The sequence below is a fragment of the Pteronotus mesoamericanus genome, unplaced genomic scaffold (assembly GCF_021234165.1).
Source record: "Pteronotus mesoamericanus isolate MK-2021 breed Mesoamerican mustached bat unplaced genomic scaffold, CSHL_Meso_final scaffold_533, whole genome shotgun sequence".
Classification (NCBI taxonomy): Eukaryota; Metazoa; Chordata; class Mammalia; order Chiroptera; family Mormoopidae; genus Pteronotus; species Pteronotus mesoamericanus.
The window spans coordinates 5497727-5520958 of record NW_026555320.1 but is presented as its reverse complement, the minus strand read 5'-3'; the positions used below and the strand labels follow the sequence as shown (position 1 = coordinate 5520958).

Below are 23232 nucleotides of genomic sequence, written 5' to 3'. Positions count from 1 at the left end.
AGTTGGCCTGAGGGATATAGGTCCCTCTGAAGCCCTGAGGACCAGGCCCCGGCATGGCTAAGGGCCTGCTAGGGCCTCCTCTGTGAGGCTCGAGCGCCCTGCTACGCGGGGGCTTAGTGAGGACAGGCCTGGCTCAGTTCTTACGGGTCACCTGGCCTGGAAGGCCAGCGACTGGCAGCAGGGCCAGCGACTGGGTGGCCTCTCCTTGCAGGGCCCCAGACCCCCGCCCCTCACCGCGCGAGAAAAGATACACTGGGCGTCGCACTGCAGGACGGTGTCGTCGGGGTGGTTGGGGTGCTGCATGGCGACGGCCTGCGGGAACTCGCTGAGCATCCGCTGCTGGAAGGCCTCCAGCCGCTCGTAGTCATGGCCGCGGCACACGTACTCCTTGTTCTGTCACAGACAGGAGCGCGCGCTCTACGCCCTGCCTGCCGCCCCACGCCCACAGGGGCCGGCAGTCCCTCACCCCGCACACCAGCCCCAGGAGCCCGTGGCAGGCCGGGGCACAGCACTCAGGCCTGTCCCAAGGGAGATGATGGTCCAGGAGGGGCAGGGGAAGAAAGAACCTGCACTGGGATACGGCAGCGGCGAAGGGGCACAGGCTGCAGGCGGCCTGGAGGAGGGAGGGCACCCAGGAAGGGGTGCAAGGTGGGGGGTGGGATTCTGGAAAAGCCATGCCGGAAGGAGTCCTGAAAGGTCCAGTGGGGTCAGCCGGGAATGCCCAGGGCAACGGCAGCCGAGATGGGAAAAGGCGCAGCTGGGGAAAGAGGTGTGTGCGCAGAACTGGTGGGAGTGCGGCTGGAGGGCCCGCAGGTGTGTGCTTCTGAAGGGTCGCTTTTGTCAGCTGGGAGAAGCCACCTAAACGTTGCCCAGTGGTCCACAGGGATTCAAGAATTGTCTATAGCAGCAATCCCTTTGCAAATACCTCAGCAGAATAAATCAGTATCATTCTAAATATAGATTTTTTTAAATCTGTGTTATATCACACTTGGTCTGGGTTAGGCCTCATTTTCTCCCCTTTGTGGACCGAAGGTATGACAAGGCACCCTCGACCCTGCTGTCTGTCTGCCTCACAGCTGGTGAAGAGGCAGTGGCCGGGTTCTTCCGAAGCCCTCGGGTGACATCTCTCTGCCCACCCAGCTGATCCACCAGATCCACTTGGACAAAGTGGTTCCAGGCACTGGCAGTCCCTCCTGGCATGTCTTCAGAGGAAGAGACAAAGAAGGTCCCCAGGGCCAGCGTGTGCTTCCCAGTACAGGGAGGGTCACAGGCCACGCCTCGGAAGACCTCAGCCTTTTTGGAGTAGGATCTGTACCCCCCTTCCATTTGCCATCTTACTATGGGAGAACTCAGCTAAGGCTGGGCCAACATGTCTGGATGGGTCAGAGTGAAAGGGCAGCACCAGAACAGAAGTCAAAGTCAAGAGAAGCAGGCTGGCCTCTCCAGTGGAACAGACCAGCAGTCAAAGGACAGACATTTCTAAGTCCCCTGACTGATAAGCAAAACTGACAAAAAAGGTAATTATGAAGAACTGACCTGTCACATCCACTCACAAATGTACAATCCTCACCATATCTGTTTATGGGTCAAATAAAGAGAAACATAGTCCCCTAAGAAGGGAGGGCTGGATGTTTCCCTGTCTCTGTGCAGATTATTAGATAATCACATTTGTGAAGCGAGGCAAGCAGATGGTCCAGAGGAACCAAGCTGACAGAGCTAAAGTAATCAATGGCCTGTGTGTTCGGGGAAGACTCAGCAGAAGGCAGGCACACAGCATTGACCTTGAGGCTCATTGTCTGTTTCAAGTTTGCTCAGGCAAAAGCCCCAGCACCCCGCACAAGGCAGATCTGGTTGCCACTGCTCTACACTTTGTCCTTGCCGTCTCCAAGGCAAACAACTACCTCCTCCGACAGCTGAGAGAAGGGAAGGCTGCCCGTGGCTCGGCCAATCTGATTTGTATGCGTGAAATACACTCCTAGGGACTGCTCTTTCTGTGGACACAGGTGACATTTCTTTATATCCCTTGTTATTCTTCCTCCACAATTGGCACACTAGGAACCACATCTGAACAGTCAGACTGTCACTGTGAGCATTCTCTGGCGGCTCAGGTGCAGGTTCTGTGCCTGGCCCCACTTGTCAGAACCCTCTGTGAGCCCTGAGACACCGATGCGCCCTGTGACATGAGCAGGAGGGCTGGGAGCCGGGTCGAACAATGACGGAGAACTCCTGTTTCGCAGGGAGAAAAATGGGGGACACCAGGTGTTGATTTTTTATCATATACCCAAAATAATTGTGTTTTGGAGTAAAATCTGGTTTATGATATACAAATTATGGGACTAAACAAGGAGAATAAAATGAAAATAAAGCATAATCTGTAAAGATGAAATGAGAAAGCAGTAGGTTGCAAGGCCAGAATCAGTTTGTCAAAGGACCTACTGGAGATTCTTGGGATACTCATGCCTGCAGAATTCCCTCTTTCTCTCACCTCTGCCTCCTCTGCTGTAGTATGATCTGTGTTGATGGGGCAACAAATATGCCGCATCTGCAATGGCTGGCCTGGAAGGTCCCTAGAACGGGAAGGAGGCCCAGCTCTCCTAAGGGGGCCCTCTGCTCACTCACATGCTGTGAATGCACTCGCTCCTGCGAAATGCAGCCAGAACCTGCCTGGGGATCGCAATCACGCAGCATGTGCCAGCTGTCCCTGTCGGTACTACCAGTTCCTACAGAAACCACTTTTCCTCTTAGCCCAGAAGGACCACTGCCCAGGCAATGTGCAAGCCGACCTGCCTTACCTCTGAAAGGAGGTTAGTCCAAACTGCTGCTAGCAGACTGGCTTTTTTAAAGGAGCCCTAAGCACAGCTGACCTTTGCTATGATACCAAGCTTATTATCGCTCATGGACTAAAGCAATTTCTTCACTAAGACAAAATCCCAAATATATCACAGAGATTCTATGAACTTTCCCATATGCTTGTTGAGGCTTGTGGATACTGAACCCTAGTAAGATGCTGGAACTGGGGACAACAGGAGCTCATCTTAGGTCTCAGCCGCACCCCCAGGGCCCTTTTGTCAGCACAGGTTCATCAAGGTCACCTGAGAATGATGAATCCCCGTCGGCTACAGCCCACAGCCCAGGCTGACTCCTCCTGCAGCCTCTGGATTGAGCTGAATACGTAAAAAAACCACCACTGTTTAACTGGTGCCAGGACGTCCATGCGCAGTCATCTCCTCCACTGCTTATACCCCAGCCCAGCCTTCCAGGCAGTGGTGGACAGAGATGTCTGTCTTCATCCTGGGCAGAGGACTGGCTGCCTAGAAAAGGCTTTGCACAGCCACCGCCTCTCCACCAGCCCCAGGATCAAAGGGGACTGTCCTCCGGGAAGACTCAAATCAACAGCTCTCTACCGGGACGCAGAGCCTATGTGCGACCTGGGGGGAAGAACCATCATCCTCAATGATGAGCCCTCAAAGGCCAGGTGGTGCTGAGGTCAGGGCTGTCCTGGTGTCCGGTCTGGCTGGGGGAGTTCAGAGGAGGATTCTAGGCACTGGAGGCAGAAGCTGGAAGTTTCTAAACATACTTATGTGACCTCCTCAGACCCTGGTCATTTCCTGCAGGAACTTGGCTGATGTGGTAAGAAAACCACCCTCACGTTTCAGGTAGCTATAAACTAGCACAGCAGAGTAAAATAGGGCCTAAAGAAGGCAGCCAGTCCAGCCAGGTAAAGCCAAATGCCTTTTGTTGGCTGGTCAGTCCTTCCAAAAGAAGTATCCCGTAGAATAGGAGAAAAGGGGGTTGGAAGGACAGGTTATAAGTGAATTATGTGTAAAATATGATCTAAGTTGTTGTGACTATCTGACTGGACTCACCCGAAGGAAGAAAGGAAACTTCCTGCCATAGAAGCCAACCCGAAAGAACTCCGGCTCCAAGCGCTGCTGCTCCATGATGTTGTCATAGTAGCTGGCTTCCATTTTCTGTGAACAAGAAAGGCAGTTGCCTTCAGGCTGGCTTGACTGTAATGGTCCAAGCAAGTCCTCCCCGGCCCAAAGAGACATTGTCTTTTGTGAAGAGAACACAGCAACTCAGTCTAGATAAGAAGTGCATCCCTAGCCATGTTCAGCCTCTCCCCAGGGAGCTGCAGGGTGGAAGAACAGGCCCCCCTCCTCTTTTGTGGACACCTGGTGGTGGGGTGGGGACAGGCCTGCCCCAGCAGCCCCAAGAGGCTGCTCTGTGTCTTTTGCAGGAGTGGGCCCAGCTCCGCAGAGACCCAGGCTTTCTCCACTCCAAGAGGCAAATGTTTAACATTTATTTAACAGCCCCCACTCCGCCCTGGGTATTTCTGGTTTTGACTGCTACAACACCAACGGACCCCAGGCGGATGGTGCTTATAGGTGGCTAACGGCGATTCTCAGTACCATTTTCCATCAGTCCAACTGTGTTGCTTTTATTCAACTATCATGTGACAAAAGAGCCTGACAGAGTGAGGAAGGCTCCCCTGCCAGCATCTCTGGCACTGGTTCCAATTCAGGAGATTTTAAACTTTAAAAGTTGGACTACTATCTATGATGTCTGGCATTTCCAAGGCTAGGTAAGTTTTTCAGTCTTGGCTGACCTGGCTTCACATTCAGAAAAACTCAAGGGACTCTGGGAAGACAGCTCTAATGGAGTCTATCAACCCAGCCTGCCAGTAAAGAAGGGACTTTAAAGACCAATCAAGAAGCTGCTGCTTGAAAACCATGTCTATTACATAAGCTCAAATCCCACTGGGGGTTGGGGACCGCAGCAGAGCTGGCCGCATTGCCAAGGGTGCAGGAGGGCGGGCTGAGACTGTTGACCTCTCTGCCAGGGAACTCAGCAGCTGTTACGATTCAGAGCCCAGCACCAGCAACCAAGAAAAGTTTGGTGGACACCTTCCAAGTCCATGGGGCGTTTCACTTCATTTCTAAATATTTTTCTTCAAAGAAGGGAGTAAGAATGATGTGCTTGAAAGTGACCGCAAGCACAGAAAGGAAAGAGCTTACAAAGTTTTCAGGTGAAGCACCCCTGAAGAAACTCATTTCAGGAACAGCTTCTTCATGAAGTCCAGCTGCTGCCTGCTCCTTCGATGCCCCATCCTACCTGGTGTTTGCTGCTTCTCCGGCCCCGGCGCACCAGTGGCCCTTGGCGGCTGGATCAGACAATCATTTATCAAGTGTTTTGGTTCCCCAGGCAAATACTCCTCCTTAAGGTACACGGCACTAAACCAAAGGGCTGGGCCTGCTGTGAACGCCCACTCAGGTACTGATACCAGGAGAGTTCTGGCACCTCCAGGCAGGCAGGGTTCGGGTTGGGGAAGAGGCAGAGCTCACCCGGATCCAGCTGAGGCTCTGATAATCGTAGAGGCTCTCATACTGACACGCCAGCTCCCTGCACAGTGGGATTCCAAACTCCCAGCTCTGCATCAGAAATAGGAACAAGGCTTCAGCACCTGAGGCATCCTGGGAAGGGCCCGAGCCCACACCAAACACATCGGAGGGCACAACCAAAGGCCTCCCGCCACTCATATGTCACAAAGATCATATGCTCAAAGCCAACGCACAGAGCACAACACAAAGTGCTTGGCTTTCTAGCTCAGGGCACAGCTTTCAGGTTTCTACTCAAAGGTCTCCACCTTCAAGAGGTCTTTCCCTGGCTACTTTGCCATGGACAGGCACTATGCATCCATTCATCACACTGAGGTTACCTTATTTAAAAACAGCATTTACATTTTTGTTGCACTAGTCTCAGTTAGATGGTAAACTGAATGAAGGCAGGGACTCTACTTGCTTCCTTCATCCTCAGAGCCTAGAACAGTGCTACGCATAAGCAGGAACTCAATAAAGATTTAGTTAGTGAGTTAATAAAGGAAGCAATGACTTTTAAGTTAAGATTACTTAAGCCCAGAAACCTGACAACTTCCTTCACTGGAAGATTTAAATCTTAAAGCTTCAGACAGGCCTGGCTTCAGCAGGCCCCAGGCTGTTTCCGGCTGCGGCTCCTGCGCCGGTGCCAGGCCCACCCACAGGCGCCTGAGGAGGGCTGCCGTGGCCTTCAGAAGGGGCAGTGTGGTCCCTTTCTCCTTTCAATATGATGCTTTCTCTGTTGGTTAGATTGGGAATCACTGGTTTGTTTGATATTTCACCAGGTTCTTCTCAACATCTAATTACTAATTAAATTTTTTATATTATAGGAAATTTTAAACATGGAAAAACAGAAGAATGAGCCCCGAGGTACTCATCACTCAGCTTCAACAGTGAACAACACATGGCCAACCTTGTATTGCTCATGCCCCATCCACTGCCTGACCGACTCCTCTGTGTAGTTTCTGAAGCAAGTCTCATATAATTTCACCCATATATATTTCTATATGAATGTTTAAACAGTAAAGACGATTTTTTTGAAAAATGCTGTTTGAAACAGCATCAGGGAGAAGGACAACAGTGTTTCCTTTGGGTCTGTGTTTCTCAGAGCACATTATTTCTATCTTTGGAAGTGATTGATGCCATATGGGTTGAAACTGCAGGACCAATTAAAAGACTGAAAAAAAAAGAGAATTTTAAATAGACCCCAAATCCCTACCCCAATACAATGACTCTGCCTCAAGGAGCGAGACAGCTCTTGCACCCACACATCTCAGCTTTCAAGGGGGCACACGTCAGTCTCCGCCCTGGCTACACGTGCCACTGGGGCAGGTTTCGGCCAAGGGCCCACAGCAGGGCCTGCCTGGCAGGTAGCTGGCGAAGCAGCTGAGCTGCGTGCAGAATCCCGGTCCGCCCACCAGAGTGCCCCGTGGGGAGCTGCTCCCTTAGGGGATAAGGGCGCCATGTGGGGCTAAGGAGCTCTGCCTGCTGACACCAGTTCCCAGCAATGCAGGTCCTCTCCTACGTGGGATCGGCACCCCTCCGCCTTGCTGGCATCCCTGCCCTGATTTGAAACCCTGCTGCTCCAAGCATTGCCCACCCCCCACCTTTCCTTTAGAGTGAGCCAGGGCCAAGGGTTTAAGACACCCTGCCAGCCTGGGGAGCTTGTGCTGGGAAACGGGTGGGTCTGGGGGCTTGGAGAGCTGCCTCTAAAAATAGGTGGGGAACAAGCTGCATCCACATCTATGTCTTTCCTCGTGGTTTCCTTCCTCCTGGCAGGAGGCAAAGTGACTCTAAAACTCCCTACCCGTGTCTGAAACTCAATCACTTCTACCAGCTCTGGTAGACACGTGCTTTTCCACATCCTTGTTACCCTCCGTCCAGTCTCCTGGGATGGTAGAGTAGTTGCACCGACTTAGGGATCTCTGACTTGGGGGCTCCAGGATTTTGTTACTTTTTCCTGTAACAGCCAGGTTTTGCTTTTCTAGAGCTATTAAAAAACAAAACAAAACCCTGAATCCTTTCCAAAAACTGGTTAGCCCTACCCACTGGTTCCATCACGTCCTGAGACACAGAAACAAGAGAAGGTGGACCATCTGTACGAGCCCAAAAGAAAGAATCTGATAAATAACCCTTTGAAGATGAGCTCATGCAAGGGCTCCCCGAGAGGTCTGCACTCAGCAGAGAACACACTCCCCCAGCAATTCACAGCCCAGACAGGAGCGCGAGCAGCGGAGACCCCTGAGGAGGTGGCCTGGGGAGCCTCCGGTCCTTCTGCCCTTCCGGCTCAGCCACGGTCCTCAAGCAGGTTCTGCATTTCATCCCCTTGTCCATACTACGCTTTACACCTGCTTTTCTAAACACTGCCTAGTGTGGGCGGGGGAGGAGGCTGCTCATGCTCACATGTCCCACTGGTAGGCTCAGTCAGATCAGGATAACTCTGCACTGTGCGCTCTCTGCCCAGGGAAAGAACAGCGCTCATATGCTGAAAGCGCTCGTGCCCATTCACACCATGCTTATGCCATTTCCTCTGAGCTGGGAGGGCTTGCTGGGCCTGCGGGTAAGTGGCGGCTTTAGGCGGGCTGTGTGCCAGGAAGACAGGCCTAGAACTGCGCTGGCGTGGGCCTCTATGTCCAGCAAGGAGAGGAGGCTTTGGGCTGGGACAGTGCATCAGTCAGGGGTTCTGACTGAGAACTGAGCATGGTCGCCTTCCCGGGCTGGGTTACACGAGAGCGCCCGAAGTTTTGGAAAGGTTCTTGCTCACCAGTGCATCCCTTGCAGGGGTGAGTGTTTTTGATAAATTCAGAAGTTTCCTATGTTACATAAAACTGATATATGAGCACAAATCATTAAGATTTAATCAGGGGTGTCCAGCCTGCGGCCCGCATACAGCCCAGGATGGCTATGAATGTGGCCCAACACAAAATCGGAAACTCACTTAAAACATTATAGGATTATTTTTTGTGATTACATGTCGAAATGTATTTAACGTGTGGCCCAAGACAATTCTTCTTCCAGTGTGCAGCAGAGACACCAAAAGGTTAGACACCCCTGGTTTAAATCTTTTTTTATAATGGAAATTTCATAAAAAAAAAACAACAATTTCCATTTAAGATAGGGGCTCAGCTACTATAGTTCCCCGGATGATCCTATTTCAACCTTCCAAACAAGCTCAAAGCTGAGTAATGACAGACTACCTTTGACAAGTTACATGCCCAGCCTTCCCAGTGCATGGGCCATAAGCAAAGGTGGTGCGCAGGGCGGGCAGAGGGCCACCCGGAGCTCTCCCAGAGATGGGAGCACGGTGCCTGGGAGTGTCCAAGGAAGCCTGAACCAGTATGGACAATGCCTGCCAGCCCCATAGCGTTGAGCCTGGTGGAGGATAACCCAATGAGAGAAGCCTAGGCTGTGCTGGGAGGAGGAGAAATCCAAGACAAGAGCAGGCACCAATGAGAGGCAGCACAGGGCTCCTTAGGCTAAATCCATTCATTTTTACAGCTCAGTTTCCACGGCAGATAGGAGGCCACATCTAGTAAACAGAAGTGGGGGCCCAGGAACCCTGCTGGAGGAGCATTAGCATTTATAGAGGCGCAAAGCTGGTATGTGGAATTGTCTCTTACACCCCCAATCTGGAACTGGCTTCCAAGTCACAGAATCAGCCGTTCCCCCCGCCCCCCGAGAAAATCACGCTGCTCCAAATCTGGTGCACACACATGGGCACCCTCCCACTTGCCACCCCCACGGCACCGGCTGCAGCTGCTGCCGTCCCACAGTGTCGCAGCAGAAGCTGAGGGCTGGAGGGCTGCCCAGTGACCCTACCTTGCCTTTGTTGAAGTAGTGGATGATCTTGCGGCACAGGCCCTCCTTCCGCTGCCACTCGGTCTGAGGCGGGTAGTGGAGGAACTCCCGCAGAGGCCGCTCCTCCCACTGCAGCAGCTCGCAGTAGAGAAGCAGAGTGAACGCAGCCTCTGCAGGGACAGGCGATGTGGGGGTCCGGGACTGGGCAGCACGCGGGAGCGGGGTACAAGCAGCCCAGGTCAGGGACACTGGATGCCAAAGTGGGGACGGAGGAGCTGCCCAGCCGGCCAATCACCCTTGGCAACAGCACCAAGGAGTCACATATCTTAGTAGATGCCTTTCTCCCACAGCCTAGTCACTTGTCCTGGGCTCCAGGTAAAGTATGGCCCAGCTACCTGAGAGCCGCAGCACAGGTTGCCTTGCTTTGGCAGACACAGGCATGTCAGAGAGAGCTCCTGGGTTCTTTGCTCAGCTGACTGGGACTTCCTTCCCAAGCTTATCAGAACTGGCTCATAGTGGGGAGCACTGACCAAGGCTTCTCTCTGCATCCCCTTAGCTGGCCTCAAGGCCTCTACCTTCACTTTCTAATCCTGGCATAGCACTGGGAATGACCCTTTCTCATCTCTACGGTTTTGAAAAGGACCAGAGAGAGGAAGTGTGAATGGAGCTAACTGTGTGGTGGACCTGGAGCCAGAAGCTCTATTCCCAGAGGAACCTAAAGTTGATCCAGACCCCGGGAAGATGCCAAGCGACACCTCACCCCACACACGGACTGGTTAGAGAGGGTTATATAAAACAGCAGCTAAATTCCATGGCTCCCTAAATTCCAAGAAACACATTACAGTGAATTCCAGCCACTGCCCAGGGTCCTCACTACATTGTCTACTCCTTTCTGTTCTATTTACTCATTTTTAGTGATTCATCTCCTACCAGAAAGTTAATTAGCTCTAGCATCTGCCTGGCCTTCAAGGCCCTACTCAGGTCTGTTCCCCAGGACTATGAAGAACCTCCTTTCTAACTGTTTTGCGACTCATTCCCAGTTTCAGCCCAGCCGCTGGCCTGCAGAGAGACTCTCCCCGCAGCTCCCCATGCCGCCCCTCTACCTGCCCTCTGGTCCTGGCTCCTCCTGGCCAGGGACACACATGCCTCCTCGCTGCGTCTGGGAAGCCCTTTCTCTTGGGGGACAAGCCTCTGAGGCACTCAAGGTCTGCCTTGGGAGCTTAGGAAACAACATACTCTTTTCAGATGTCACTCCTAAGGCCACCAGGGCCCGCCCCCACCCTCTCTGTCCAAATCTGAGAGCCAGCCTCTTGGTCACGGCCGTCCTCCAACTTGGCACATGCCACTACTGAGTCCTGGGATTTATCAGCCTATGACTTCGCCGCCCTTTCAGGGCAGAAGTGGCCACAGAGCATGGCAGAGTCAGCCCAGCCACCACTGAATTCTTGCCAAGCTCCGTAGTAAGAAAAAGTGGCATCTATGCCAAACACTCTTGACATCTAGAGATAAGGAAAAAAAAATTCTGTGTTTCAACAAAGCCATCTAATGCTAGTAATGTTTGTGGATAAGAGCTTGAGTTTCTCGATCTAGCACACAAATTTAAGTCTGATGGCCCAAGGGCTAAGATGGAGTGGCTGGTCACCACAGTGGGAAGGTGAATATTTGGGGGGACTACGGCACCAGGTGATCAGGCAGGACTCCTGACTCGGAGTGCTCAGGGAACGGTGTGTGGCAGGCACGCTGAAATGCTCTTAGAGTGTTCTGTTAGAGGCCACTGTAATGGGTTAAGCTGTAGAAACAACGGAGGGGCCGTCAGAGAGCCCTCTCTGTGCTCCCCTTCGGGAGCGCAGTGTGGGCTGCTGTGCTGTTGCAGGTGAAGCGCTTAGACCGCAAGGCAGGCCTACGGTGAGCTCAAGTTCCCAGAGTCCAGGGGTGGGCACCTGAACCTGTGTCATGGCCTCACTTAGTTCCAGCCGTGCAGGCCCTCAGAGAGGCCCAGTGCATGAGGAGTGACAGCGAGCTCAGGGCGCTCCGAGCCGGCACACCAGAATTTGGAAGTTGCCCAGGCGGCCTCAGAGAGGGTGAAGGTGGCAGGAAGGCTGGAAGAGCAGCTTCAGGCAGTAGAGGACATGCACCTCAAGGCGTAAGTGGAAATGCACCTGCTTTCTCCACCACATGTTACAAAGAAGTTGAGGGAGAGGAGCGGGGCAAGGGGCAAGGGGCAAGGGGCAGCGAGGTCTGGCAGGCACCAGTCCGGAGCCTTTCTCTGCCAGCTGTGTGTGTCCGCAGTCTGTCCTCACTGGGAGGCATGCCCAACCCCCCACTCACCTGTGTAGTTCTCAGCCTGCAAATGCATGTCACAAAGCTTATGGATGTAGCGAATATACATCTCTTCTTTGTTAATCTCCGACTTATAAAAGTTCTGCAAGAGAGAAGGAAATACACACAAAGATGGGAGAGGCTGCCACCTGGGAAGGCCGCACCCGAGACCCAGGCAGCTGGCCACAGCCCTGTGTGTTGGGCAGGAGTAGGAGGGCAGGCCATGGCGGCAGCCTGCACTGGGAAGGGAAGGGACCCACCAGACGGCACACCTGCTTGGGGCAAAGCCACTGGCAGACCCGCGGGAGCCCTGAGGAGTGAGGAAGAGGAGGAGTGCCAGTGTAGCCTGGGAATCAGGGCAGACTAGGAGTCAGAGCACGTCAAGGTTGGTGGGACCTCGCCAGTAGGCCAGCCTAGAGCTATGTCCAAAGAGAAGCTCATTTCATTCCTTCCCCACGTGGGAACGTGACTGAGGAGGTGCAGATCTCCAAGACGCCAGCAACGGGGCTGATGTCCCGACTCAGACGCTAATGCTGGCCGCTGTGCACTGCAGGAAGGCCAAGCCAACTGTGGGCGGGACAGAAATGGTTCTGCTAGGCAGCGGGAGGGAGGGCCCATGTCCTCTCACCATCAGGTTAACTGTGCAGCCGATCTTCTTATTCTCTGTTTCCTCCCCTTTCATGCAGTCCCTGGAAGGGAGAGTGCAGATGAGTGCATGTCCTATGCTGTGGAGTCGTGCCCCTGGGACAAGGCAGAACTTCAGTGTTACTGAGGCATTAGTGCGACCCACCGCTAGGCTTGGATGCTCTCGAGCTGGGGCTGCTTTCCCCATTGCTTTCCCCTGCAGGATCGGCAGGGAAGACTCTTCTAAAAGAGGCTGGTGAAGTGCCTGACTGTGGCTGTGTGCCGTGGGCTGGCTGGGCCTAGACCAGTGGCTGGGCAACCCTCAGTGCGGCAGGAGGGCCCTGGGAAATGAAGGCTCCATGACCTCCCGCTGCCTCTTCCAGGGGGAGGTTCCGATAGAACCCCAAGGGCTTGGCAGCCCTAGCTCTGCCCCTGTCTGTTCCACGGCACTAAGAATACCTTTCTAGGGCTTTGCTTTCTAACCTGGGAAAAACAGTTGCTACCAATGAGCGTTCTTACATCTGACACAAAATGTCGAGATTCATGCAGAAGTTGAAGATATTAACACAAGAGTTAAAGACACGCCTCTCTAAGGTTGCTAAGTACCTAAGGTTCATGCCAATATAAAACTGAGTCTCACACTACAGGGTCAAGTCATTCTGGAGTACAACGTGTCGATTACATGCATAATGAGAGAGAGAGAGAGAGAGAGAGAGAGAGAGAGAGAGAGAGAGAGAGAGTGATTTAGCTTTCAACAGCCATTTTGTTATTAAGTTCTTGTTGAACTAAACTGCACTGGGGTAGAGGAGACCTCCTTGGTTCCTGTATTGCCCTCCTGTCAGTTTATCCCATCCATCGACAGGTACTGTGCTCCTGCCAGGGACCCTCAAGGCTCCCTGCAGGGAATGGGGAGATAAGGACAAGGTTCCTGTCCTCAGGAGGCTGGCTCTCTTCTGTTGAATGAGTCAGGAATGTGACAAATGATCATCATCCAAGGTGATCCATACTCTGAAAGAGGTGTGTAGAGACAACCAGCTATGCTCTTGGCTGGGAGAACCTCCCCCACTTGGGGGCAGGCTGGAAAGCCAACTCTCAGAAGGACACACAGTAGAGAAGCCTGAAGAGGAGAATGTGTGTGGTAAAACCATGGATGGGGCCCTGGCTGGTGCAGCTCAGTGGACTGAGTGTTGGCCTGCGAACCAAAGGGTCGCCGATTTGATTCCCAGTCAGGAATCAAATCATGATTTGCCTGGGATGCAGGCCAGGTCCCCAGGAGGGGGCGCACAAGAGGCAGCCACACATGTTTCTTTCCTTCGTTCTCCCTCCCTTCCCCTTTGCCTAAAGGTAAATAAAATCTTTATTTAAAAAAAAAAACCCTAAAAAACTATGGATGGGGATCTAGGGCATGGTTCTGAAGTCAGGTAAGTCTGGGTTCAAATCCCGGCAATGGCACTTCTTACCAATAGTGTTTCTTCATGGGTAAAAGTAAGGATCACCCTTCTGGGCTGCTTACTATATTAGACACGATGTTTGTAAAGCACAAAGCACATGGTATGTTTTTAATATATGGGAGCCATCACAAGCATCGTGGGGCTTTCTTTTATGCTAACAAGAACACCACGGGGAGGCTGGGGTATAGGGCATGGGTACTGGGGACTGGCAGGAGATAGGGCCAGAGATGTAGGCAAAAGCCAGTTTATGAAGAGCCTTTGATGTCATGTAAAAGAGTCTCAACTTCGTGTTGTAGGTACCATCATAGAGACAAGAAATGAAGAACAGACTTGGTTTTGGCGATGAGTCTGAGTTATTTGTGCAAGGTAGGCAGAGCAATCAAACAAGCAGCTAGAACCAGGCCCTGCAGCCTAAGAAATTAATTTCTGTTCTTTCTGGCAGACCACAGTGGGGAGGGCTAACCTTCAGTACATGTCGTAGTTAGGAAGAGGGAAAGGGTTTTGCCCGCTCATCCTCCCTGGATGATGGCAGGTGCAGGAAAGGCTAGGGCTATGGCACGAACAAATCAGTCCTCTGTTCTGCAAGGGGCTCCCCAAAGGCCACCTGGGACCTCTGAAGGCTCAGGGACAACGGCCTGAAGCTCACACTAGCATGACTGAGCTACAGGAAGAGGGGGGCTCAAGGTGCGCGCACTTGCCCCGTGGACTCCACTCCCGTATCCAGGCCAGTGCTCTGGACACCTGGGTCTTCTGCAGAGCAGAAGTCTTGGCACAGCAACACCTCCCACTCAGCTGCAGCTGGTGGTGGCCTAACCTCACCCCCATCTCCTGATCATGGGTTGAACATTCTTCCCCTTGGCACTTCCGTGTCTGGCAGCACACAGGAGACAACTGCTGCTTGGGGCTGGGTTTCCGCTTTCACTCCCCCTCAGTCCTCCTCATCTTCCTCGAGGCTCCAGAGGGCGAACGTAAGCCACCAGACCTGAACCCTCCTGAGAGGATAACTCGGGCTGTGGTGGTAGCTTCACTGTCACTCTCAGACTAATTCAAAGGCCAGGAAATGACCGAGAAAGAGGGTTTTCATGAGAAAACCAATTTTGCATGGACTCCCAGACTGAACACAATAAAAAGATCTCTGAGCTCACTCGCAGCCTGCTGCCTTTCATCAGTTCACGGCCAGTATCAAAGGAGAGAAATAAACAGACTGTAGGCAATGTACGCAGGCAGGGAGAAGCGGGGTCCCCAGACACCAGAAAAGCTCTGGCCTGAGAGGGGGCAGGTAGGTGCCCGAGAAGATACCTGTAGTCGAGAAGGCGCTCCATGAGGCGGGTGACAGAGGTTACGAAGGAAATGCCGGTCTCGCGCCATGTTTCCTGCTCGACCTTCTCCAGCAGGCTATTTGTGACAGAGTGAGGGAAACAAACATGACACACAATTCATGAGCCTTCTCTGGGCACAAGATGGGGACCCTACAGCCCACGGTACCTGTGAAGAATCTGGAGACAGCGGACTCACCACACTGCAGTCTTACCTGGGGTAGGGCCCAAACAGCTGGGTTCTACTCCATGCAGCAGAAAGCAACGACAAGACAATTACTGAACTGGCAACAACAAATGAACATCTCTTCCATTTTCCTGTACAAGAGCCTAAGAATGCCACTGAACTGAGGGGGCGGTTTCCAAGCCCAGCCCCCTCCAGTGTGCACTGGGAAATCTGTTCTGAAGCAGCAGCTGAGTTGAGAGTCCTCTGAGGTTGGTTGGATCTGGCTTTGCCAACTGCTTGACTACCCCTTTCACTGCTTCAAGTCATCCTCAGCAAATACACTAATCACTCTTTCATGCGAAACAAGGGACAAATTCCCCCCTGCCTCAAGGGCCCGGTGTGAGGCTCCCCAGGAGCCGCGCCGGCTGCCTCTGCTGTCAGGGGATGCTCCTGTGCAAAACGTGCCGAAGCCAAGAGCTGAATGCCCAGGTCCTCTTCGCAATCGCCAGCCCCATGCTCCTGCTGCCTCAGCACAGCCTCTGGCTTCTCCAAGAAGCCTGGCTCCTGGGGTCCTCTGTCTCCCCACAGGTTTCTCTCAACTCCCTTCCATACTGTCCCTGGCTCCCTAAGGTCATGAAAAGTCACTCGGGTTGGCAGGCCCAGCTAGGGGCACACCACCGGGGACTCACACCCCCATAGCCTGGCAGCTGTCAATGCTGCTATGATGATGACTGTCTCCCCGGCACTGAGCTGAGACTTCTGGGAAAGTGAGCGTTTCCCACGGGGCTCATGTTACTAGAAGAGAAGGCAGGACCACTGGCTCTGGCCTCTGACCCATGTGGATAAAGCAGCAGTGTCAGCATTCCCCAAACTGGGCTCTACAGAGCTCTGCTGGCCTGGGCGACAGGGAGAGGTGTTCGGTGAGCAAACAAGCATAGGAAGTGCTGATCACAATACCTCCTTTTGGAGGTTTTCCACATCTTTCTGCACATTGAAGGCTTTGAGAAATCCTACAGTTACTGAAGCCTGTTCAATTTTGTTGAATTGAATCTTTTCTAAACCGATTAGCTCATGATCCACTTATTCTTTTTTCTAGCATACCCACTATCTTCCCCAAAATACAAACTAGGAAATGCTGCTCCAAGTGATCAGTAGCTCTCAGTTCTGAGACAAGACGTCAGGGGAGTTTTTGAAACACTATTTGGTCAGGTAGTTAGTAATTACAAGTTATTTTTGTGCTTCTTCTTTTGTAGTAAAGTCATCTCTTAGTGGCTTAGGGAGAGATTTCTCTGACTTACTTCCACAATTAGAAACAGCTTCAGCTAAAAGAGAAATACTAAAAGATGGATTCATTTTCACAAGTTATAATTACTTAAATTTCAAAGAATTCACATTTTATTGTGTGACTCATCAAGGAACAAAGCAGGCCTGGTAGACAAAAAGATTTCCCCCCTTAAAACCAGAAGCGCTGCACCCCCACCCAGCTGCTTCTTATGGGCCATGCAGCCGAGGGTTTGCTGGCACTGCTCTGAGCTCGGCTTTGTCGTCTCCCTTTCGCAGGACGGTGTCTGCTCTGCCTGCCTCACAGGTGTGTTGTGAGGATTAAACAGGAAATGTCAACACATTCGGTGCCGTGTGAAGTTCTAAGCAAATGTACAGTATAATTACTGGAAAAATATGTTACAGGTTTATCTTCAATATGGCACTAAAACATAATCTCAAAGCTGAACATGAGACGGGAGGAGACTCTAGGGATGTAAACAGCTCAGGTCTCTCCTGCTACGCGCCCTCTGAAGCCCTCTTAAGATCGTGTTTCTTAGAAAGATAAAATACCCAACGTTACTCTCTGGCTGGGAGGACCCCTGCTCCCCTTTATCGGTACAGTTAGTCGCCAGGACTGAGCCCTGTGACAAAACCCGTAAGGTCTCCTGGCCTCCATGGACTCGAGAAAGAAGCCACGAATGGCGGGCCTGGGAGAGCCCTGGCCGTCCCTCAGTGCAGTCGCCCTGTTTCACAAATCGCCCTGGCCTGGGGACGGGGTATGACTTGTTCAGGCACAAAATCCACGTTAATGTTTTTCAAGCTGATTGTACAATCTTACAAAGCAGGGATTTAATCCGCCTTCCAGCCCTGAGCCCTCACTGGGTCCCCATGAGCTACTTGCCCAACTGGATTCAGTGCATGCTCTGAAGACAGACAATGATCGTTTTCCTATCAGCAAACGGAGGAGCTCCGAGTGACCACTTGCCTCTGCCTCTGCCTCTGCCGTCAACTGTGGCGATCTCTGGGAGAGCTTGCTGTCACGATGCCACTTTCTGTGTTGACAGAAGGGCCTCGCCGCTACTACTAGGAACAGCTCGGGTCACTCCTGCTGCGAGCCCTCTGAAGCCTGCCCAGCACGGGCCGCGCCCCTGCCCTCCGCCAGCCCGCCTCCCCTGCTCCCCCGGCGCGGGGTGCCTGGGGCTGAAGCAGCTTACAGCAGGCCGAAGAGCTCCCTGTAGCTCTCATCACCTTTCCCTTCGGACACCATGCTGTCCAGCTTGTCAATCAGCTCGGCCTCCACCTAGAGGGAAGCAGAGACTTTTGTAAATCAGAACTGGCCCTGCAGTAAGTGAGGGTGGTGGGGAACTGCTTCCTGTTGTGTCCTTGTGCCAAGTAAGTACCAGGAAAGGCAGGGTCTCATCTACAGCCCCAAGACACCACCCCGCCTCCCCCAGCCAGGAAGACCTCCCACCCCAGCGGTGTGAAAGAGCTGGGACTTAAAATTCTCAGATACTTTTTTTCCCCCAATTTAGGGCAAAATGGAAGGACTTCCTGGAGAGAAAAGTATTGTGGATCCAAAAGAGCTCTTTAGAGGTTATTCTCTCTTAAAAAAAAGAATTTGTATGTATAAAAAACATTTGGTTAGAACTTTGTCCTCCATTCGGCCAGCTACAAAGGAAGGAAGCTAGGGGCTGGCCCTTGCTCCGACTGCCGTTTGGCTGGGTTGAGAGAGATATATTCCCTTCAGAGAGTCTCCTTCAGGATAAAAGGCTTCACGGTTTGTGCCCATAGGACCTAAAGCCCTTGGGTCATCACCGAGGCACCTGCATTTGTTACTGGGTCCCTAAACCATGAGAAGCAACACCGTATTTGTTACTGCTGCCCCACGGACCTGCAAGGCATTCAGCAGAACTCAGCTGCTTCTCTGATGGGCTTCCCTAGGTTTACGCTGGGGTGAGAGATTAAACCCTTCATCAGCATTGAAAATGTGGTACTGTGGTATTATTTATACAGATATTTCATATAAGCAAAAAATGGCATGGATGCATTTAATAATGAACTATAACAGAACCATTTTCGCACTCCACACAGGGCCAAAGCGTTCTAAGGCAATGAGCTAAAAAAAGAATAATTGGATTAGAAAATTCATTGAGGGCAGCTATGTTTTCTGAAATCCCATTAGCAGAAAACAGGACAGTCTGCTACATGGCCAAAGATGGGGACTGTCACACATTTTATGTTTGGCCTGATGAGTCAGCTGCTTGAATATACAGTTCATGGGAAACAGAAAGTCTGAGTCCAGGGATCCTTAGGGATTGATACCACCCAACTCTCTCTACATAGAAAAGAGGCATCAGCAGCAACTTGCTTCTGTTTAAGTAAAGTCAGGTAGAGCTGGGCCTGGAAGCCAAGGTCTCATTCCAGTTCAAAGCTTGTCTTATGTCTCTTGGTCAATCAGCAGGCCACAAACCTCCACAGGGAAGCAGGGTCTGTTCATAACAAGGGATTTCCCTTCACACATGCAGGTACAGGTAGACTGTGCTTCCCAGAACAGGGCAAAGGTGGGGAGGGGACCTGGAGCACTGGAGATACAACAATGCAAACATGGGCAGAGCGGCTGCCTGCAGTTTCCAAATGGGTCCCAGCAGCATCAGCCACCAGAGATCTTGTTAGAAATGCACATTCTCAGGACCCCTGGGTCAGAAACTCAGTGGGGAGGTAGGAAGCTGTGTTTCAACAAGGCCTCCAGGTGGTTCTGATGCCTATTCAGGTGTCAGAACTTCCGTACTAGGCAAAGAGGCTGGCATTGGAAGGATTTGGGACAGTTACTTCATCACCCTCTGCAGTGCTGATAAAAGAAAAAGTTAGGAGAAGTTGAGAATTCCAAAACAGGGGATGCTAAAGATCCATGCATGCAAAATCAGTGACCCTAAGTCAAATGGAATGGTAAGGTCTTCAACTTCATCACGTCACAATTAGTAATATCAACAATTTCAGGTTTGAGGAGTTACTTTTATTTATGGAAGCAATATTCCTGAAGTGACACCTTGTTATTCATGTATTCAACAGGCACATTTCCTGCTACATGACCAGCTGTCTACTTCTGGACAAAACATTGACTTCTGTAAGTCCAAGTTCTTCATTTGTGAGACAGCCATGGTGGTTAACACGCTTCTTCAGTTCCCTGTGCCCTGGCTCTCGGGAAGTGCTCAATGAGCGTTAGTTCTGATTTTCACCTCCATGAACCCACCATGCCCCAGAGACCAGGCTGGGTTCTAAGAAATAAAAGTGTAAGAAATAGTGCTGGTTCCCCATAGCTCATCATGTGGTGGTGGTAGGGGTGGGGAGGGGGGTGGGTGCGGCAGACAGGAGCTGACACAGCTCAGCACGGTCAGTGCCTGGACGGGGCACATGTGGAAGGGGTGGCCCAGGTCTGAGAAGTCAATGGACTTTCAGGAGTTTCAAGAAATAGTGTAAACACTTAAGAAATGCTTTTGTTCTTTTATTCAGCAATTAGCAGGTGAGAAATTAACCTCAGAAAATAATTAGGAATACATATGTCTTTTGCAATTTAAAAAAAAAAATTGGAATGAGCCTATGTTCCTAAAAGTAGGAGCATGACCGAAGGGACACACAGTGGTCCAGGCATGCCATGGCGCACCACGCAGCCTCTGAGCTCTCAGTGCGGCGTGGGCCGCGTTGGTGCACATAAAGAGATGGTGTGGACGTGCTACTTACTGCTGAAGGGGGATGAAAACCAATGTATGTAACTGTTCTCAAAAAAGCACAACACAATGATTCCATTTTTTAACTTAAAAAACTCTATGAATTGGAAAAAAAGTCTAAAAAGACATATCCTGACTCCCTCCCCTAAAAGTTAAAAGTAGGATTATGGGTTAAATTTTTTCATTATAGCTTGTTTGTACTTTTAATATTTCCCCATTAAGCACTGCTTTATCATTAGAAGTATGCTTAATAGGTGGTAAGAAACGGGAGGAGTTAACAGAGCCAAAGTCATGAAAAACACAATTGGAAGTAAGGTCAAAGATCGTGGGACTTTGGTGGTTATGGATGACCTTCAGGACAGCAGCTTCAACAAAAGTGGTGCATGACAGACATCAGACCGGATAAGTATTTCAGGAGGGCGAGAAGGGGAAAGAGTAGACCATTCTTTTAAAATACTTGATGGCAAAGGGAAGCATCAGCAAGGCTTTTCCAACCAGGGACGACAAGGTTTACATGGCTTGTCGGTTATCAGTTACTCATGACAGTCTAATTGGGGGAGAGGACACAGCTCATCAGCTGAGTCTTGAAAGGTGAGACAAATGGGCTCCAGATCAGCCTTCTACAACGCTAACCTGCTTGATCCGGTGCCAGTGATGGTGGCATGCGGCCCAGCCCCTCTTTTAGTAGACTCAGCGGACTGACGGTGCAGAATCAGCTGACTGATTCTGCAGTGCCATCTGCTTATTGGTCACTGGGTTCTCTCACCAGCATTTGTGCATTTTGCGCAATTCGAAGGCAAATGTGTGACAATACAGCAAAGCAACAGTTCTGTTTGAAGTTATAATTTTCCAAAGTTCTGAAGGTATTAGAGCTATACATTTCAAAAATAGATTCTCATCTTAAATACTATTTATCCATGAGGCAAAGCACCTATAAAAGACCTAGAACTAGCATCATAACTGTGAAACATTGATTGATTAAGAACAAGGCAGTGATGCCCACTCTCACTCTTACTTCAGACCAGAGGTCCTAGCCGGTGCAATGAGGCAGGGAAGGAAATACGAGCCATACAGATTAAAAAGGAAGAAATAAAACCATCTCTTGTCTATAGATGACAGAAAAAATCTCAAGGAACCTACAAAAAGCTTCTATAACTAATGATTTTAGCAAGGAGGCAGAATATGATGTTAACAGACAAAAACAATCATATTTCTTTCTATATGCTGGCAACAAACAACTGGAAAACAAAATTTAAATATCGGAGTCAGTTATAACATTAAAAACAAGAAATACATATAAATTTAACAATACGTACAAGATCCGTATGCTGAAACTATAAAACATTAATAGAGTCGATGAGGTTGTTTTCCTTAACGCTCCCAGACACGGGTAACAGCGCGGTGATTACCGGGGTGAGCGGGGGCGGTGGGGGCGGCGGGGGCAACGGGAGGGCAAATGGCGATGCAAGGAGGCTGGGCTTTGGCTCGTGAGCATACAACACAATATGCAGGTGATGTGTGACAGAATTGTGCCCTTGGACCCTATACAGTTTTATTAGCCAATGTCACCCCAATAAATTCAATACAAGTTTTTTAAAAAGAAATTTTAAAAACACCTAAATAATCAAAGAGATATTCTGTCTTCATGGACTATGAGTATTATTAAATATTATTAAAATATCAGTTCCCAATTTGATCTATAGATTACAATGCAATAACAATCAAAATTCCAGCAGGTATTTTTACAGATATTGACATGGTGATTCCGAAATTTATAGGAAAAGGACTTGGAATAGCTAATATGCTATTGAAAAAAAGCACAAAATTGGAGGACTGACACCACTTAATTTTAAGACTAACTGTAAGGCTACCGTAATCAAGACAGGGCGGCACTGGTGAAAGGTTAGACATGTTGGTTAATGAGAAGACTAGTAAGTCCAGAAAGAGATCCGTATCAATTGATATATAACAAAGAATAGTCTTTTTAACAAAAGGTGATGGACATCCACGTGCAAAAAAGAAAAAAGTCTTAACCCATACTTCACACTTTATACTAACAGTATAGGGTCATACATAGTCCTAAAAGTAAAATTATAAAACCTCTAGAAGAAATATAGGAGAAAAAATTTTGTGGTCTTGGGTTAGGCAAAGAGTTCTCAGGTATGATCCTAAAAGCATAATCCATACACAAAAAACACTGATAAACTGGACTGCATAAAAATTTAAAATGTTTGTTCTATAAAAGATACTCTTTAGTAAATGCAAAGACAAGCTAAAGATTGGGAGAAAATATTTGTAAATCATATATTCAATAAAGGACTTATATCCTGAATATATAATGAACCCTCAAAACCCAACGATAAGAAAATAAACAACCCAATTAAAAATGTACACAGTTTTGAATAATCGTTTTACCAAAGAAAATCTAAAAATGGGAAATAAGCACATTAAAAGATGCTCAGCATCACTAATCATTAGAAAATGGAAATTAAAACCACAATGATATATAACTATACACCTATTAGTATGGCTAAAATAAACAAAGATATGATATCAAATGATGGTGAGTATATGGATCACGTAGAACCCTCATACACTTCTGGTGGGACTTCAAAATGATATAGCCACTTTGGAAAACAGTTTCATAGCTTCTAATAAAGTTAAATATACATTTATCCCAATACCCTACAATCATATTCCTAGGTATCTACCCATGAAAAATGAAAGTTTATATCCATACAAAAACCTGTAAGAAATGATTTGCAGCAGCTAAATGTATTCATAATCACCAAAAGGTCAAAATAACCCAAATGTCTTTAAAAGTGAATGAATAAACTGCATTGAATACTATTCAGGAATAGAAAAACTGACAGATGCAGCAACATGGATGACTCTGGCAAAGGCATTATGCTAAATGAAAGAAGCCAGTTTCAAAGGGCTATGGTCTATATGATTCCATTGACATGACCTTCTGGAAAATTCATGCCTACAGTAATAGAGGAGACGTCAGTGGTTGCCATAGGTTAAACACAGAGGAAGGGTTTGGTACAAAGGAGCAGCAAGATGGAATTTTCAGGAATTAAAACATATTTTTGTGGTGGTAGTTACATGACTTTATGCATTTACCAAAACTTACAGAACAGTAAATCATAAAGAGGGAACTTTATTCTTTGTAAATTTACCACTAAAAAATTG

The 23232-nt window shown here is 49.8% G+C and overlaps 1 protein-coding gene across 2 annotated transcripts in view; it reads right to left on the bottom strand.

The window, feature by feature from the left end:
• The window catches only part of DOCK3 (dedicator of cytokinesis 3), a 271945-nt gene that overhangs the window by 22575 nt on the left and 226138 nt on the right, over positions 1 to 23232 (bottom strand). For both annotated transcript variants that reach the window (XM_054594754.1, XM_054594753.1), the window contains 9 exons: positions 17527 to 17612; positions 15099 to 15125; positions 14867 to 14962; positions 12121 to 12181; positions 11502 to 11595; positions 9195 to 9343; positions 5346 to 5432; positions 3867 to 3971; positions 252 to 393 (listed from right to left, as the gene is read on the bottom strand). In XM_054594754.1, coding sequence (XP_054450729.1) covers positions 252 to 393; positions 3867 to 3971; positions 5346 to 5432; positions 9195 to 9343; positions 11502 to 11595; positions 12121 to 12181; positions 14867 to 14962; positions 15099 to 15125; positions 17527 to 17612 — 847 coding nt within the window. The remainder of the gene's footprint in view (positions 1 to 251; positions 394 to 3866; positions 3972 to 5345; positions 5433 to 9194; positions 9344 to 11501; positions 11596 to 12120; positions 12182 to 14866; positions 14963 to 15098; positions 15126 to 17526; positions 17613 to 23232) is intronic.